Source organism: Xiphophorus maculatus, chromosome 15, assembly GCF_002775205.1.
Source record: "Xiphophorus maculatus strain JP 163 A chromosome 15, X_maculatus-5.0-male, whole genome shotgun sequence".
NCBI classification, from domain to species: Eukaryota; Metazoa; Chordata; class Actinopteri; order Cyprinodontiformes; family Poeciliidae; genus Xiphophorus; species Xiphophorus maculatus.
Window position 1 is genome coordinate 7,951,422 of NC_036457.1, and position 14,952 is coordinate 7,966,373.

Here is a 14,952-nt window from a genome sequence, read left to right on the forward strand (position 1 = left end):
AGACACGCGTCTATGTGACACCCTGCAACATGTGTTCGCCTGCTGGGTTACCGCACAAGAATACGTCAAAAAGGCGGTCCTTTGTGCATACCGGAGCAGAGGGTTCATATCCTGCTTCATTGTCGTGACAAACTCCTAACTGCATCTCATTGCCGCCTTGAAAACTGTCAGGACGTTAGTGCATTCAGCGGCATGGAGGGGACCAAAGGAGAGGAGCGGCAACCGGAGCAGGCAGCGTCTTTATTCGGGACGTCCGAGCTGGAGAGCCAGAGGATCAGCGCAGAGCGGAGGAAGAAGCGGAATCACTGCTGTAAAATCATTATTGGGGTATGTGTTGGAGCTAAAAAAACAACAACAACAGCAAAAAACTTTTAAGCTGGCATCACGTCAATTACTCACAACTAAAATAAAGAAACTCAATATCGCGTTTTTAAGAGTCTGCAATAACTAGATTTTAAAGTTTTAATGCCTTCTTTGAAAAAAATGCAAGCTCAGATTCAATTTAGACTTTTTGCAATTGTTTTATTGGTTAGTCAGTGTTAAGTTGCTACAACTTTCTTTTGCACTGCAGTGAAATCTCCATAAAATACAAAAACCACAGCTTCATGTCAACATTTTCACCCTGTTTGCTTTGCCCGTCATTAATCCACAGCTGTCACAGCTGAGACTGTCAGTGGTACCAGAGACTAATGTGGAAACTAACTGTTTTCACTTCAGCGCAAAGAGACAGAGGCCAGGAAATGACCCGCAGGTGTCCTCCAGTTGTTTCTGTGGAAAGCAGAACTAGACCTCACAGCACAGTTTAGGTCAATTGGAAAGTCATGAGCAAAACATTTGACTCACTCTGGGTATTGACGGAGAAAATAAATTGTTCTATTTGTAGTTTATTCATGTTTTTTCTGCCAATTTTCCTTGAAAAATGCTGTTTTCCAGTTCATTAAATTCTTCAAAGCTAAAATCTACCTTTTTACAGGCTGTCAGTGAGTCATTAGACAAAATGTTCTTTGAATCACATTTTTTAATCAGGCTAATTTTGGGGCATTCAGATCCTTTGAATTTTCACACATTAATGGGATTGTATGTGATGGGCCAAAATGGTCATCATGAAGTAGCAACACAACAAAACATTTTCAATACTTTTTCACAAATTAAAATCTATTGGCTGTGATGTGTTTAACTTCAGTTTTCAGTCCTCTTTTCCCTGATGCCCATAAATAAATACCAGTGCACCCAATGAACTACAGAAGCCGTATAATTAGAAAAGGGAATCCTCCTGTGAGTAACGTAAAGTTAGTATAAATACAGCTGTTCTGTGAAGGCTTCAGATGTTTGTTAGAGAACAACGGGGACCAAGCAGCTTCATGAAGGCCACAAACACAGCAGACAATTCCGAGATCAAGTTGTAGAGACGTTTAAAGCAGAGTGGGATTATAAAACTATATGTCAGCTATATGTCTAGAAATGCGTTGGTCACACTAAAATCAAACATTTTGGCTTGCCTGCAGACCATGTCTATTATGAACACACCCTGCCCACAGTGAAACATGGTGGTAGTCATATCATGCTGTGGGCATGCTTCTCTATAGCAGGACAAGGGAGGCAGGATGGATGGAGCTAAGTAAGGGACAATCCTGGAGAACCAAAATGTTCTGATGCAATGGTTTAGATCAAAGTATACTCCTATGCTGGAATGGCCTAGTCAAAGTCCAAACCTTTATCCAATTGAAAACCTATAAAAAGTCTTGAAAATGAATGCTTACAGATATTGCTCATCCAGTCTGATTTGTCTTGAGATATTTTGAAAGAAGGAAAGACACATTGTAATCTATATATGTGTCAAACTGGTAGAAACACATTAAAACACTTGTCTGTAAATACAGAAAATGTTGGTTCTACAAACAGCTTTCGACTCAGGGAGCTAAGTACAAATGCACACCACACTTTTCAGATATTTTTTGGGGAAAATAAACTGAAAAGTATGTCTCTTTCTCTTCCACCTCCTAGTTATGCACTATTTTGTTTTGGTTTATTTAAATCTCCCCAGAATTAAGTGAGCTGTGTGGCTTTAGCATGACAACATAGCATGACTTTCCCAAGGCATTTTGTGGCTTATGTAGAAATGAGCATGAATACATGATGTCTTAATTCTCTATTGGGTTCAAACCTACATCTGCCAGCAACGTGGTGCACTGTTTTTTTCTTTTGTAACTCAGAGTCACAAAATCACACTTTAAAGAACTTATTAATCTGCAAATCATGCAACTGTTACATAAAACAACATCTTAGACTAAAGTTTTAGATCCCAGTGTGAAAAAATGCCATACTGTTATTTAGTCAAACACATACTGTACACTTTGTGTGTGTGTATGTGGACATTATAAATGCTGCTTATAGTATCAGACCCAAGTATGTGTCACACTTCCTGTGCCATTTTAAACCTGGGTGAGAGTACCCATGTTATTTTGTATCGCCCTGAAAGGGCCTTTTACTCCCACAGTCAAAGGTTTCTCAAAATAGCCTCCTTTATTAATAAGCAAACAGACTAACCACGCCCAGTCCAAATAGAGCCAAAAATCTGCGATAGGTTTTTTTAAAGTGCAAAAAGCAAATGACTGAAAACTTTAAGTGAAAAAAAGACAGATTGAAGTTGTTTTTTTATGTTATTTTTCTGTAGTTAAATCATACAGATACGTAAGTAAATATATATATTTTTTATTCCAAAATCCACCTCATGCATAAATTATCAATGGAACTAATTTGTTTATGCATATTCCTAAATTGTTTCCTTCTGACTGAGTTATTTTCCTTCGAACCACAGAAACTCCAGATGTCTGCTTAGCACTGTAACCAGAGTCTAGACAGTGCAAAGTTCCATGATAATGCATGTATTTGGACCAATAACAATTTTACTCTTTGAAAAGGAGTAACTGGAATTTTCCTTCCAGCCTTTACCTCAACTTGAGGAAAATTAGTTCAACACTGGCAGACAAGGGATCCCTTAGTCTAGGTTTTTCATTCTGTAACGTTCACTTTCAAAGTGGACTTCAGACATCACTCTAACTTGGCAATCTCAGGTTCATTTTACAATAACAGCCTAAACTGAAGAATTTTGATGAACTGAAGCAGAAAAGTACCACTTAGAGTCAGACTTGTAGGTGTGAATGAGACAAACTGTACTTTTACTTCCCACAAAGACACTGCTTACATTTTATACTCCCACAAAAGCAAATCAAGGCACCCTGTCTGCTCACCTCTCCATAAAAAAGAAAAGAAAAACGACCAGACACCAAATACACATAACATGTTATCATAACTGTCTAGGAATGCCACATTTGTAAGTGTGAATCACACTAAAAGGATTTCTTGTGGTTGATAATCCCACCAATCCTGCTTTTTGAAAGCTGACAGCCTTGCAGCACACTAACTGTGAAGAAGTATGAGTTTGAAATATGTTTTTTTTTGTTTTTTTTTTGGGGGGGGGGGGTTGTTGCTTAACTTGTAAAAGAAAAGAAATAACCACAGACTAGCATTTTTTCTGCAGAAGTGGTAAATACGTGGTGGTCATCTTAGTAATCAAAGTAATGGCTATAATAACCTTTAACTATGTTTAATTTAAATAACTTTATGTTTTTAGTCCCACTCCTGCAAACTGCACCGTGTGTTGTGATTTAAAATAATACTTCCAGCAAAGTGATAGCACGATGGTCAAAGTTAAAAAGCAAAATATAACTTCTCACAAACAATATTTAATTCTGGCTACACAGAAGATGCCAAGCAGTCTCAGACTGCAGGGTAAGTAAACAACCACAAGAACCACTGAGGGTCTGTTTTAGGCGTTGCTGCCAGTGAGACAAGGCAGAACGCCCCCATCTCTCCATAAACAGGGTGTTTTCTTTGAAACGCCCATTTAATTACAAACCCCTCACCCTCCAGAGCTGTTGTCCCTCAGCAGATAAAACCTCAGCAGCACTTGGTTCACTCATTTTAACACATGAAGATTAATTCTGGGACGCAGTTAGCAAGCCTCAGAGAATAAAGTTGAACAATGTAACAATCACAGGACTGAATGTCAACTGAGTTTTGTGGTTTTAGTTATTTATTTGAAACAGTTTTCTTTATTTTTGCTTAATAGATAATGACATTTTCAATTCCAGTTATTTTTATGGTTGGCAAAAACTTTAGCTTTTTGGCCCCAATAACAAAAAATTTCCTAGGAGGAGTTATGGTAAAACTTTCAAAACCGTAGCCGTCAAGTTTACCAAAAATAATTAAACGTAAGACAATCAAATATAGCAAAAGTAAGAGAGTAAGTCACTGTTTCAAGGTTTTGATTTTGAAGCCTGTAAAGTTATTTTTGTGTGTGCTGCTTAATGAATCATGTACTTGTTTAGGAAAAATCTTTTTCGTTTTCGGGAGTGAGCAAAACGCTGAATCAATCAGAGAAATGCACATTTGTCTTTAGATATTTTATTTAGAAAATTAGAGTAACTATCAGAGATCAGCGTGTGAAAAAAGAAAAGCAAGCGATAAGTGAAACTTAAAACATACAATTCTCCTTTTATGTCTTATCAGTCATGTACTGATAAGTATGTACTGATAGTATGTGACTGATAATCTCTCTCCTGTAAGGAGTTTCTCTCAGTTTCTCCCATCTCTGGTTAATTGGTACCTCTGTCCGTAAATCAAACCCGGTTCAAAGGAGTTTCAGTTGGAAAGAGAAGAAAAAACATCTTCACTGAAAACTCTGTTATCAGTTCCATAAGTATAATACCTGCTCAGAAACCTTCATTATCAGTTAATTCTTCCCAGTAAATAAGCGAAAGTTTTATTTTCCAAAACTGGTGACTTAAACAGCAACTTGTTGTCTTCATTCAGGTTGCACTGCTGTGCTTACTGATCGTCATTGTGACTGTGGCAATTTCACTGAAAAATGGCTCTAAGAGCATGGGTAAGTTTCACAAAGACATCCAGTTTTCTGACTTTTTACACTGTTGATTATAAAGCATTATTTTTTTGAGGATATATTTTCTAGGATGCATGTGTCAAACTTAAGATCCGTAGGCTAAAATCTGGCCCTGAATAACTTTTTATGTGGCCCTCTTCCAGATTAAACAATAAGTGTGTTTAATATTATGTCTTAAACCAAATCAATGCAGTTTTTATTTGTTTACTGCCAAATCATATCAATCAGTCCCTCCAGTTTCTTGAGAATTATCGAGGAAATTCACGTAAAATCAACAAATCCCTGCAGTTTTTTGCACTAATAATTGGGAGTTTATTGCAATTTTTTTCTAAAATTGCCAAAAAATGTTTTTATTTGTACTAAACATCTCCCTCAGCCTTAATTGATGTCAGATTATAGTCTTTACAGCGTGTAATAAAAAGTCACATTTATTGTCACGCATAAGCGCAAATATTGCAAATATTTCCAAATTAGTACAACAAATTCTTTGATTTTTATTGCAAAAAATAAAAAGAATCACAAAATCCTGGAGGAACTGAACATCTGTTCAATAATATTATTTAATTTTAAGAATTCATTGATATTTTTACAGTTTGTGAAAAGGTTTTATCAATACATTCTGGCACAACCGGCCCTTTAAGAGCATTCATGATCTTGATTTGGCTAAAAACAAAAATTTGTTTGACACCCCTGTTCTAGGGAGTGGAAATGCATATGCATGCAAATGGCATTTGTTAGTGTTCATAAGAACGTTGCAACTGTTAAAGCTTCATTGGTAATCATCCTGTGCTTGGCAACCTGTTCCAGTTAAACAATCTTTAAACAAATGCTATTTTTCAAGTGGCTCAGAAAAGCCTTAGCTTAAATCCATCTGAGGAACAGCAAATCAGAAATGCTAAATAATTTAAGGATGGCCGTAGATTGTGGTAGGCTTACTGTTCTCAAAGTGTTGGATCTTATTGCTACTTTCAGTACTGTTGACCATCAGAACATAATGAGCAAGTTAATGAACCCGTTTAGTTTTCTGGAACAGTGTCAGTAGTACTCTGCAATGCTTCATACAAATGTGTCACTTGTGAACACTTTGTTATTGCCTCCCAAAACGTCAGTATTAGGCAATGTTTTGTTTCTATACAGTCATGACTTTTTATCATGACAGTATAGACTCCCTGTCACTCCCTGTGTGTTTGTAAGTCATATCTAAAAAAATAGATATGCACTCTTAATTTTGATAATAAGGAAAAGCAAGAGATATATCTATAACTATAGAACCTAAAGAAAATACGTTTTAAAATTCCCTACAATAGGCAATAAAAATGCAATTTCTGGCATGACGGAAATACAGTACCACTGTATTTATTCTCACCTAAAACAATTAAAAGTGCACATATCATATCTGAAGCACATGATGATATCATCATGTGATAATATCATATTTATTTAATGAGTAATACATTCATAAATAATTTCATAAAGTGTATTTGTAGTTCTAAATGAGAATTTTTAAACACTTTTAGCTTGCCAAAGTAGATATCTTTATCATCTAGTGTCCAGATCACGTATGACCAAATATGCAAATTAGGTAATGATGTCATCTAGTGACTTTTAGGACAGCCAATAGCGATTTTCCTTGCTGAGGAGTTGGCAATGTGTGACGCGTTGAGTAGAAGATATGAACGACAGTGGTAATAACCCTGGTGCCTAGAAAAAATAGTAATATCACATTTTCAAGAAAGTTAAGAGAAAATAGATAACGAAAAAACCAAAATAAAGGGTATCAGTTTATAACCTACTTTTCCTCCAAGAGAAATGAATAGACTGTAGTGTTATTCCTAACCTTTTGGCTTAGCTAAGGCTACTGTTAGCCTCCTTTTCACTAACATTTAATCAGTGAAAGGAAATATTTAACAAGATATTCATATATTTGACTTGTCCATGTACCTTTTAGCACACTTTACAACAAGTGAATATGAGTCACCAGCTGCTCTACCTCCCCATACCAGCGTAACTTCTCCTCCTCGCTATCACAGTGAAGAAGGTGAGCTACACTGTGTTCACTGACATGCCAGTTAGCATCACTGCAGCAAGTCACTGGGGATTTCTCTGTCTCTCTTGTAAACTCATTACTGACAGAGATTCAAACAGTCATTATAAAATATTATTAATTTAAAAAAAATCATGATTATGATTGGAAAAATCGGGTAGTATGTTTTATCAAACAACCGTTCCAGGAAAAAGCATCATACTAACTGAAGAATAGAGCTGGAGTGTCATCGTTTAGCAATGTTGCATTGTTGATTAAACCAAAAGAGAGTAACTGGGTAGAGCATCCTGACTCTTCTCAGATAAAAAAAAAGCATTTCTGTTTATTTATTTTAATTACTGAGGAAAATGAAATTCTAAAAACACTATATGTAAAGTATACTAGATATAAAGGCACTAAACATATTTTTTTTAAATATGTGACCCTTGATAGTTTATTGATATAGTGGTCATTAATGATGATAAGCATGCTGTACCATGCATTCATAGCCATACAGTTATATAAAAATAATAATTTTTATTATCACAACACAATTTTTTATTCATATTTGAGGAGTTGATAGATGGATTTGTTGGGTGACAGGCAGGGTACAACATGAACACAGTGACAAGAGAGAGAAAAAAGCAAATTCAGTGTTGACAGTTACGTTCCTCTCGTTGCCATGTGAAAGAAGGCCAAAGCGACAGGACAAAATCCACACATGCACGAGGAAAACATCCAAAATAAACAGACAAGGCTTCTGACTGCGAGGAAAAAGAGATACATTAGGGCCACCATGCAGCATGACCCACTTCCAAACTGTACACATGATCCACTCGAGTCAGTCAGCTCAGAAACCCTTGAATCACATGCAATAGCTACCTAAAAATCAAAGTTTAGGAAAATATACTTTGCAAACTGACATGCTTTGTTATTTTTAAATACCATACGATCAATTGCATTGACAAAACTGCCAATTGTCAATTTTTTTTGTAGTTGTGTTTCAAGTCATTACACTTTCTTTTATCACTAACCGTTTATCTTTTACTTCCTCTCTATTGTCCAAGATGTTTGTGTTTCAGACCATTTCAACACTCCCACAATCTGGTACAGGAGAATTTAGCAAAACATCCCAAACACAAAGTGATATTTCCATTTTCTGAGTTTTGCAGAAATGGATGCATGTGGAAATAATGATTCATATCAGTACCCAGAAATACTTATAATCCAGATAACTGCATTTCAGCAGAATCAGTGAGGAACTTAAACCGAAAAAAAATGTTTGGCACTAATTATTGTCAATTGTTCTGTGATAAACTTTTCAAAGGCAGAAGCAGCTACTTAAAGGAATGGTTTGGGGATTTCCAATCAGGAATATATTTTTTTTTTCTCTTTTCAGTTTGATGCCAACAACAACCTTATTGCAATCGAGTACTTCTAACCTAAACTTAATTCCAACATGACTTAATTTCTCACATTTCTGTCCACTTTATGCCATAATCACAGAGGAAATTTCTCAAATAAAATGATGAATTACTTGCATGTAACTTTTCTGATTCTTTACCCAAACATTCCAAATTAAGATCAAGTGCTTCCTGTTTTCATCTGATCATCCTTCGAATGTTTCCACAAATTTACTAGATCTAACTGTGGTAGATTCAGTTGATTGACCCTGATTTGGATGCAAACACACTTGTTTATATAAAATCTCACAGGTGAGAGCACATACTAAACTATTAACCAAGCAGTTAATACAAAGGAAGTGTCCATTCCATTTTAAATATTAATGCCAACTGTGAAGCATGGTGGTGACTGCATCATGGTGTGGATGAAACTGGGTAACTAGTCAACACATAAGGTAAAGTTAAAGCTGATTCTTCAAGGAAACCTCCTCCAAAGTGCTTTGTGAAAGTTCTGAGTGGCTCAAACTTAAATCTAATTGTACATTGATGTGGGGAAAGTGGTTGCTTTCAGAAAAGGCTTTAAATACTTAGCGATTTTTTTTTTTGTTTTTTTTTTGTCTTATGGACTACTCTGTGTAGAACTTTTAGTAAAAAGGTACACAGCACAATTTTTAGTAGGGTTAAAAATTCATCATGTGATAATATCATATTTATTTATAAATAAATATGATATTTAAATATATCATATTTATATATCATATATATCAGACAAGCTTTCATCACTTGTCTGAGAAGACATAAACACGGCCAGAAAGGCACAGAATAAATAGCATGATGATGAGTGTTATTATGTATTACATACATAATAACATTATGTATGTCATAATGTTATTATGTCATCAAAAACTCACCTAGAGTTTTGCTTTGATTCTTTCATGCATGTTTGAGAAATCCTTTAATCTTCATAGCAACCATTCAACTGTGCAAAACAGATGGGTTCAGCTCCGCCTCTGAGCTGCAGTTTTCAAGTTTCCACTTAACTTGGAAACCCTGCAACAGTTCCTTCAGACTAGCAAGCAGCAATTAGCAAACACCTGTTTCCAACTATGCATGTGCTGAGCTCGTTATATGATATACTTCTCAGTGCAATGCTGGTAAAAAATGTTGCTAGAGGGTTAATAGAGGAGCGATGTTGTGATGATTTCCTTAAGACGGAGTGCAGGAAAGAGCAGAACTTTTCAAAGAGACAGATGCCTAATTTCAAGGTGCGAAATTACATAGTGGAATTTCTTAAGTTATATTTGATATACATAGCATTTTATAACAACTGAAGGTGACATATTGACTTGATTATGCTACAAAATTATTCTATGTGGCTGGAAGACATATATACTGCCCCTTTAATAAAACTCTTGCATAAAGACGTGGGCAAAGCAAATCTCTGTTAATGCTTTCCATCTGCGCTTTATGCAACTCTGTGCTGAGCCCTTTACACCAGGAAAATTAGCAATATGCTTCACTTATCATAGTTTGGTGGATTAAGAAGAATGTGAACACAAAACAAATTGCTGACCACATAAAGGGTTAATTATGTCAGCTTCTCTGTGTTTATATTAATGCCAGGATTCTGTGTAGTTTCAGGTTTCTGTACCGGTCTTTGTTGCTCATTGTTTCTTCTGTTAACATTCTGTGTGCAGGTAGCTACATGTTTCTGATTTTCCATTTCTTAAGTCATGGGTTTAAATGTTGACTCAACTGTGATTCAAATCCGTTTCCACTGATTGCATGACGCCATTGATCACTTTATCTTTGGAGAAATCTGCATTCAGGTGCTGTTGAGTACAATGGTGATACTGTATTTGTCCACAATGGCATTTTGTTGCATCAAAGTTGCTGTGAGATTTATGAGAAAGAAAGCACGAAAAGTTATTCTTGAAAAAGATCCACATTGGACCCTGAGGAAACTCACAACATGTTAGGGAAGAAGGTGGGTCAGGTTACTGAGAAGCTAGATGTGAATGTTAACGCTCTTGGACAGTCTCAAATTAACCCCTGTGCAGCGTTGCTTTTTGTATCGTCTTACACTAAACCTGCTGTAACCACGTTTTCGTGAAAGAGGAATGTTTTGCGGAAGCGTAGTCTCTCACTGGTTGAACGTGGGCCATGGCACCAATGTACTTTTCATTGCACACTGGCACGCCAAAACATCCCTCCTGCTTTTCTGGGGCAGTAGCGGTGAGTGTGGGCTGCAGTCCTCCAGGGTGGGGTGTTCCCTCTGCTGTGAAAGTTTTTCCCCTTGTTTTTCCTGCCCCACTAACTTGAAAGCCATATGGAAAGAATAGTATTGGATTTTCCACACGCAGACTCGTTTACATGCCGTGTTCTACGTTTTACATTTACACTTCTTTCTGGATGTAGATTTTGGAAACAGAAGACATGAAAACTAGTCAGAGCCTTCTCTATAGATGGAGTCTGTGTGTTGTGTAAAATGCTGAGCATGGATTTTCTAGTGGATTTAAAGATCACTTGAGACACTGCATCCCTATGTTCGCTCCAAACCACAACGCTGACCTCGAGGCGGTGAGAAGGGCCCTTCTCACCAGCATGATAAGACTCTTCTGTTCCATGTCCTGTCAGCAAAGCACTTGACAAATGTATTAGTTGTTCGAAAACTGTGAGGGAACAGGCCTAGAATTTCCTGTCTGGCTGTGGGAACGATCTTCCTTCTTAGGTTTCATGAACAGTGACAAAATTTCATACAGATTTGATTTTTGGTAAATGAAACCACACAAGTAAAATACATTTGTAGATTAATTACACAAAAACTTATGTTTAAACAATTTTTTTTTCTCTTAATCATGATGATAACTGATAAAAACACAACATTTAATAGACAAAAATATTTTTAAGAACAGAAATGTGGACTTGATATGTTTATTTTTAATTTAAAAAGCTACCTTTAATCTGACATGCAAGACTCGTCAGAATATATGTTCCAATTTATTGAATTTGGCCGTACAGTGCTTTGCAAAGATATTTATACCTTTAAAACTTTTGCACATTTTTCACATTATAATTACAGACCCTTATCTTTTTATTTACATAAACCAACACAGTTTTACATGTTTTTGAAGTGCAATAGAATAGTTTTTCAAATGATATGCAAACAAAAAGAAAAGCATGGTGTGCACATATTTTGCTTCCTTAATAAAAACAAAATACAACAATATACCTTACAAGTCAACAGAGTCCCTCTGCATCTCAGTATAACAACAGATGTTCTGTGAATGACTTAAAGAGGTTCATCAGGATATATGAGTGAAGAAACAGAATCCTGAAAGCAAAGGAATAGGCTAAGGATAAGTTTCCAGAGGAGGTTTAAGCTGAATTATATTGTGAAACCTCACAGATCACTGTTCAGTTCATAAAAATAGTTTGGCACAGTTTGTTAGAATGATGGAATATCATTTAAAGTACTAAAAATATACGTGTTAGAATCTGGCAGATGTATTCACAGAGGTTCCTGATTGTCTGCTATAAGAAAAAATCGCAGGTTCCCAACTCAGCAAAACTGGAAATGTTGAGAAATGCAGGTCAGAACTGTTAGGGTTGATTCAATATGAGTAGCAGTAGAAAATTTATACATTTTATTAGAATTACAAAGTGACCAAAACTAAAGTAGCTGCAGGATAGAAAACGCCCAACTTTTGATGCAAAAACAACAACAACTAGAATCTTGCAGTGAGAAAAGGAAACCATGGGTTACTTTTATAGGCAGGGAGCAATGGGAACAAAGAAATGTTAACATCTGTAAGCTGAAAGCAGATGTGAACATCAAACAGACGAAGTGAGAGCAGCTTAGAGCCACTACTGAGTAATGCTTAAAATATTAATATTGAGGAATGACATCACGAAGACTTAACCAAAATAAAATGTGTTTTTAACACTTAGTATTTAACAAGAGCGTTTGATCAAACTCCAGCATTTAGACCTCAAAAGGATCATTAACATTTTTTTTCTGAATCAATTTAAGTTTTAATAAAAAGTTATTTTAACCTCTGAGTGGAAAAGTAGCCACTGCATGATGTTGAGAAACTGCTTCACATTACTAACCTGCAGATACTATCGGAAAAGTGGATTTCCCTTCTGGTGTTTCACCAGCATAGTTTGGGTTTTATGTCTGTGACTTCATTCCTTTGGCTCTCACTAAAACAGCCAATAAACTCAAAGTGGGATTTAATTGACCACAGCCATTTGTTGACATCAATGTGAATCTAATAAAGAGGAAACACTAGAAACAGCAATAATTCTTCACGATATTCCTTCTAAAAAGTTGTTTAACTGAGAGAGAAAGACAAAAGCTTACACACCCTAATCCATTTATTGTGAAGTAGGTTTGTCCAAACCTGGGACCTAAGCTGCATTGTTCAGCTTCCTGGATGTCCGCCATTTTGACAAGCTATAAATTAATGAAGGTTTCAGAGTAGCTTGTGAGTGTTTGTGTAAACTGGAACATAGCGTGTCCACCAGTTCAACTATTTCAATGACATCTTCCTGTAAAGTGGGTTAAAAAGTTTGTTTGTGTTATGTAAATTATTAAATGAAAACAAGATGTCTTTTGTGGATCAGTGAAGGATAAATAATATTTAAAAAGATCTATAAACGTCATGTACAATAGTTAATAGTTATATTATTTTAGTAGTTAGAGATAAAACATCCACTTACTGGAATTAGTTCTTGAAGAAAATTCAGATGTTTTTTTTATTATCTGTAAGCAGAATCTGGCCTGATTCTTTTCCTTTCTCTGCTAGTTAAGTCTCTTTTTGCTCAACATACAGTATATTCAGATAAAAAGAAATACGATTGACTGGAAATACTTCCCTAGCTTTACTGGAAGAACACAGTGTCCTCTGTGTACCTCTAAGTCCAGATATCTTTTTCATGTGAATGGGAAAAGGCAGTCACATAACTCAACTATTACGTTGAAACCAATATTAAAAAACACCTTTTTTTTGCTAGAGAGGTTTCAGTGTTCTGCGGGCTTTACTGTCCAGGGAATCAGCCTCTTGTAAGGTTTTTCATGGCAAACTGTTATCTGAAAATACTAATTTGAATATCTTAATGATGCAAGACACACAATACTTGGCAAACCTCACTTTTATTAGGATTTGTGTAAAAATCTGTCTCTCTATATTCACTAATTTCATTAAAAGACCTTCTTGGAAAAAGGGACATCAACAATTTTATTAAAAACTAATATTTATAGAGTGTTATTTACAAGAGTATGACTTGTAATGATCAAGGGAAAATTGTGCTGAAAAGAATAATATTGCTGATTCTGCACTAGTGTTCATTCTTAATGTTGGATTATTTGAATGTTGAAAAATGTGCTTAAATTGAAAGTTGTATTTAAAAAAATAACTTCACGGTCTCATTATTATTTTTTATTTAAATCCCATAATCTATAAGTGTTTGTGGTCTGGCATTGAGATTGACAGTGAAAAATATAAATCACAATTAACACAACATTTTTACTGATGGTGTTTTTCTTTCTCAACAGGAGGAAGTCTCTGGAAAAAATTCTCACAGGAGATCGGAGAGGCTAAGTGTCCACCTGGGTAATGAAGCTGCAGATGGCCCTCTTTTGAGGGATATATTTCTTTTTGTACTGAAAAAAGAGAATGGAGTTCCAACTTAAAAAAAAAAAATATTAAAATGTTTCGTGGAATCAAATTTGTCAAACTAACTTTATTTATGTTTAAGTTAACATGATAACTTAAACTTAATATATCTACTTTGAGCAACTTAATTTGATTACTTGTAAGAAATTAACTAGTTGGATCATCTGGCTTGTTTTTTCAGTGTGGTATGTTGCTAAAAAAAGTTATTCAGCCGTGTCAATTGCTGTTGTAAAAAGCCCTTTGTTGGAAGATGGTAATAAAATGGTGTTTAAATTTTAAATGGTCACATTTTCTAACACTTAGGGAGTTTAGTTTGTTCCTTTTTGTGTTTTAAGAGAAGTGTAGCCAACCCAAAATCTCAATTTGCTTTGTTTCCCCAATGGTGTCATTATGTTGGGTAATAGTAGTTGTCGCTATGGAAACTGGGTTAATGACTTTGACTAATCAGGCATGTGCTTGTGAGGAGTGTCGGCGTGTGTTTGCATGAGATGAAGCCACACACAAACATAGAGTAAACTAGACAGACTCATCTTCCAATGGAGAATTAAACCTGTTGCTCAAAATGACCTAAACTTTTGTTTTAAAATAGAAATCGCATAAATGTGGTCTGTGTTTTATTTTTTTACCTTACCCTGAGTATGATTTCATTGTGTGCATTCATTCAGATGCAAACCACACTTTTGTATATTGAAATCGAGTATTTGTACACTAAGGAAATAGTAATTTTGTGTACTTGCAGAGTCGTTTCTTCATGAATTAATTTCTATTAATTTGTTCACATCCTGAGCATTTCAAGCAGTGTTTTCTGCACTGCAAAAGAGCAATACAAGCTGAATGTGAAAGTTGTCAAAACATGTTTCCATCTATGGGTCAGGTTCAGCT

General features: G+C 35.5%; 1 protein-coding gene across 2 annotated transcripts in view; it reads left to right on the top strand.

Moving 5' to 3' along the window:
• The window catches only part of LOC102229080 (ectonucleotide pyrophosphatase/phosphodiesterase family member 1-like), a 35,610-nt gene continuing 20,658 nt past the window's right edge, over nucleotides 1–14,952 (top strand). Inside the window, exons 1-4 of one of the 2 annotated variants that reach the window (XM_023348017.1) lie at nucleotides 1–327; nucleotides 4,876–4,948; nucleotides 6,912–7,001; nucleotides 13,950–14,007. In XM_023348017.1, coding sequence (XP_023203785.1) covers nucleotides 193–327; nucleotides 4,876–4,948; nucleotides 6,912–7,001; nucleotides 13,950–14,007 — 356 coding nt within the window. In that variant the 5' untranslated portion in view covers nucleotides 1–192. The remainder of the gene's footprint in view (nucleotides 328–4,875; nucleotides 4,949–6,911; nucleotides 7,002–13,949; nucleotides 14,008–14,952) is intronic. The other variant, XM_023348018.1, reaches the window with a different exon arrangement.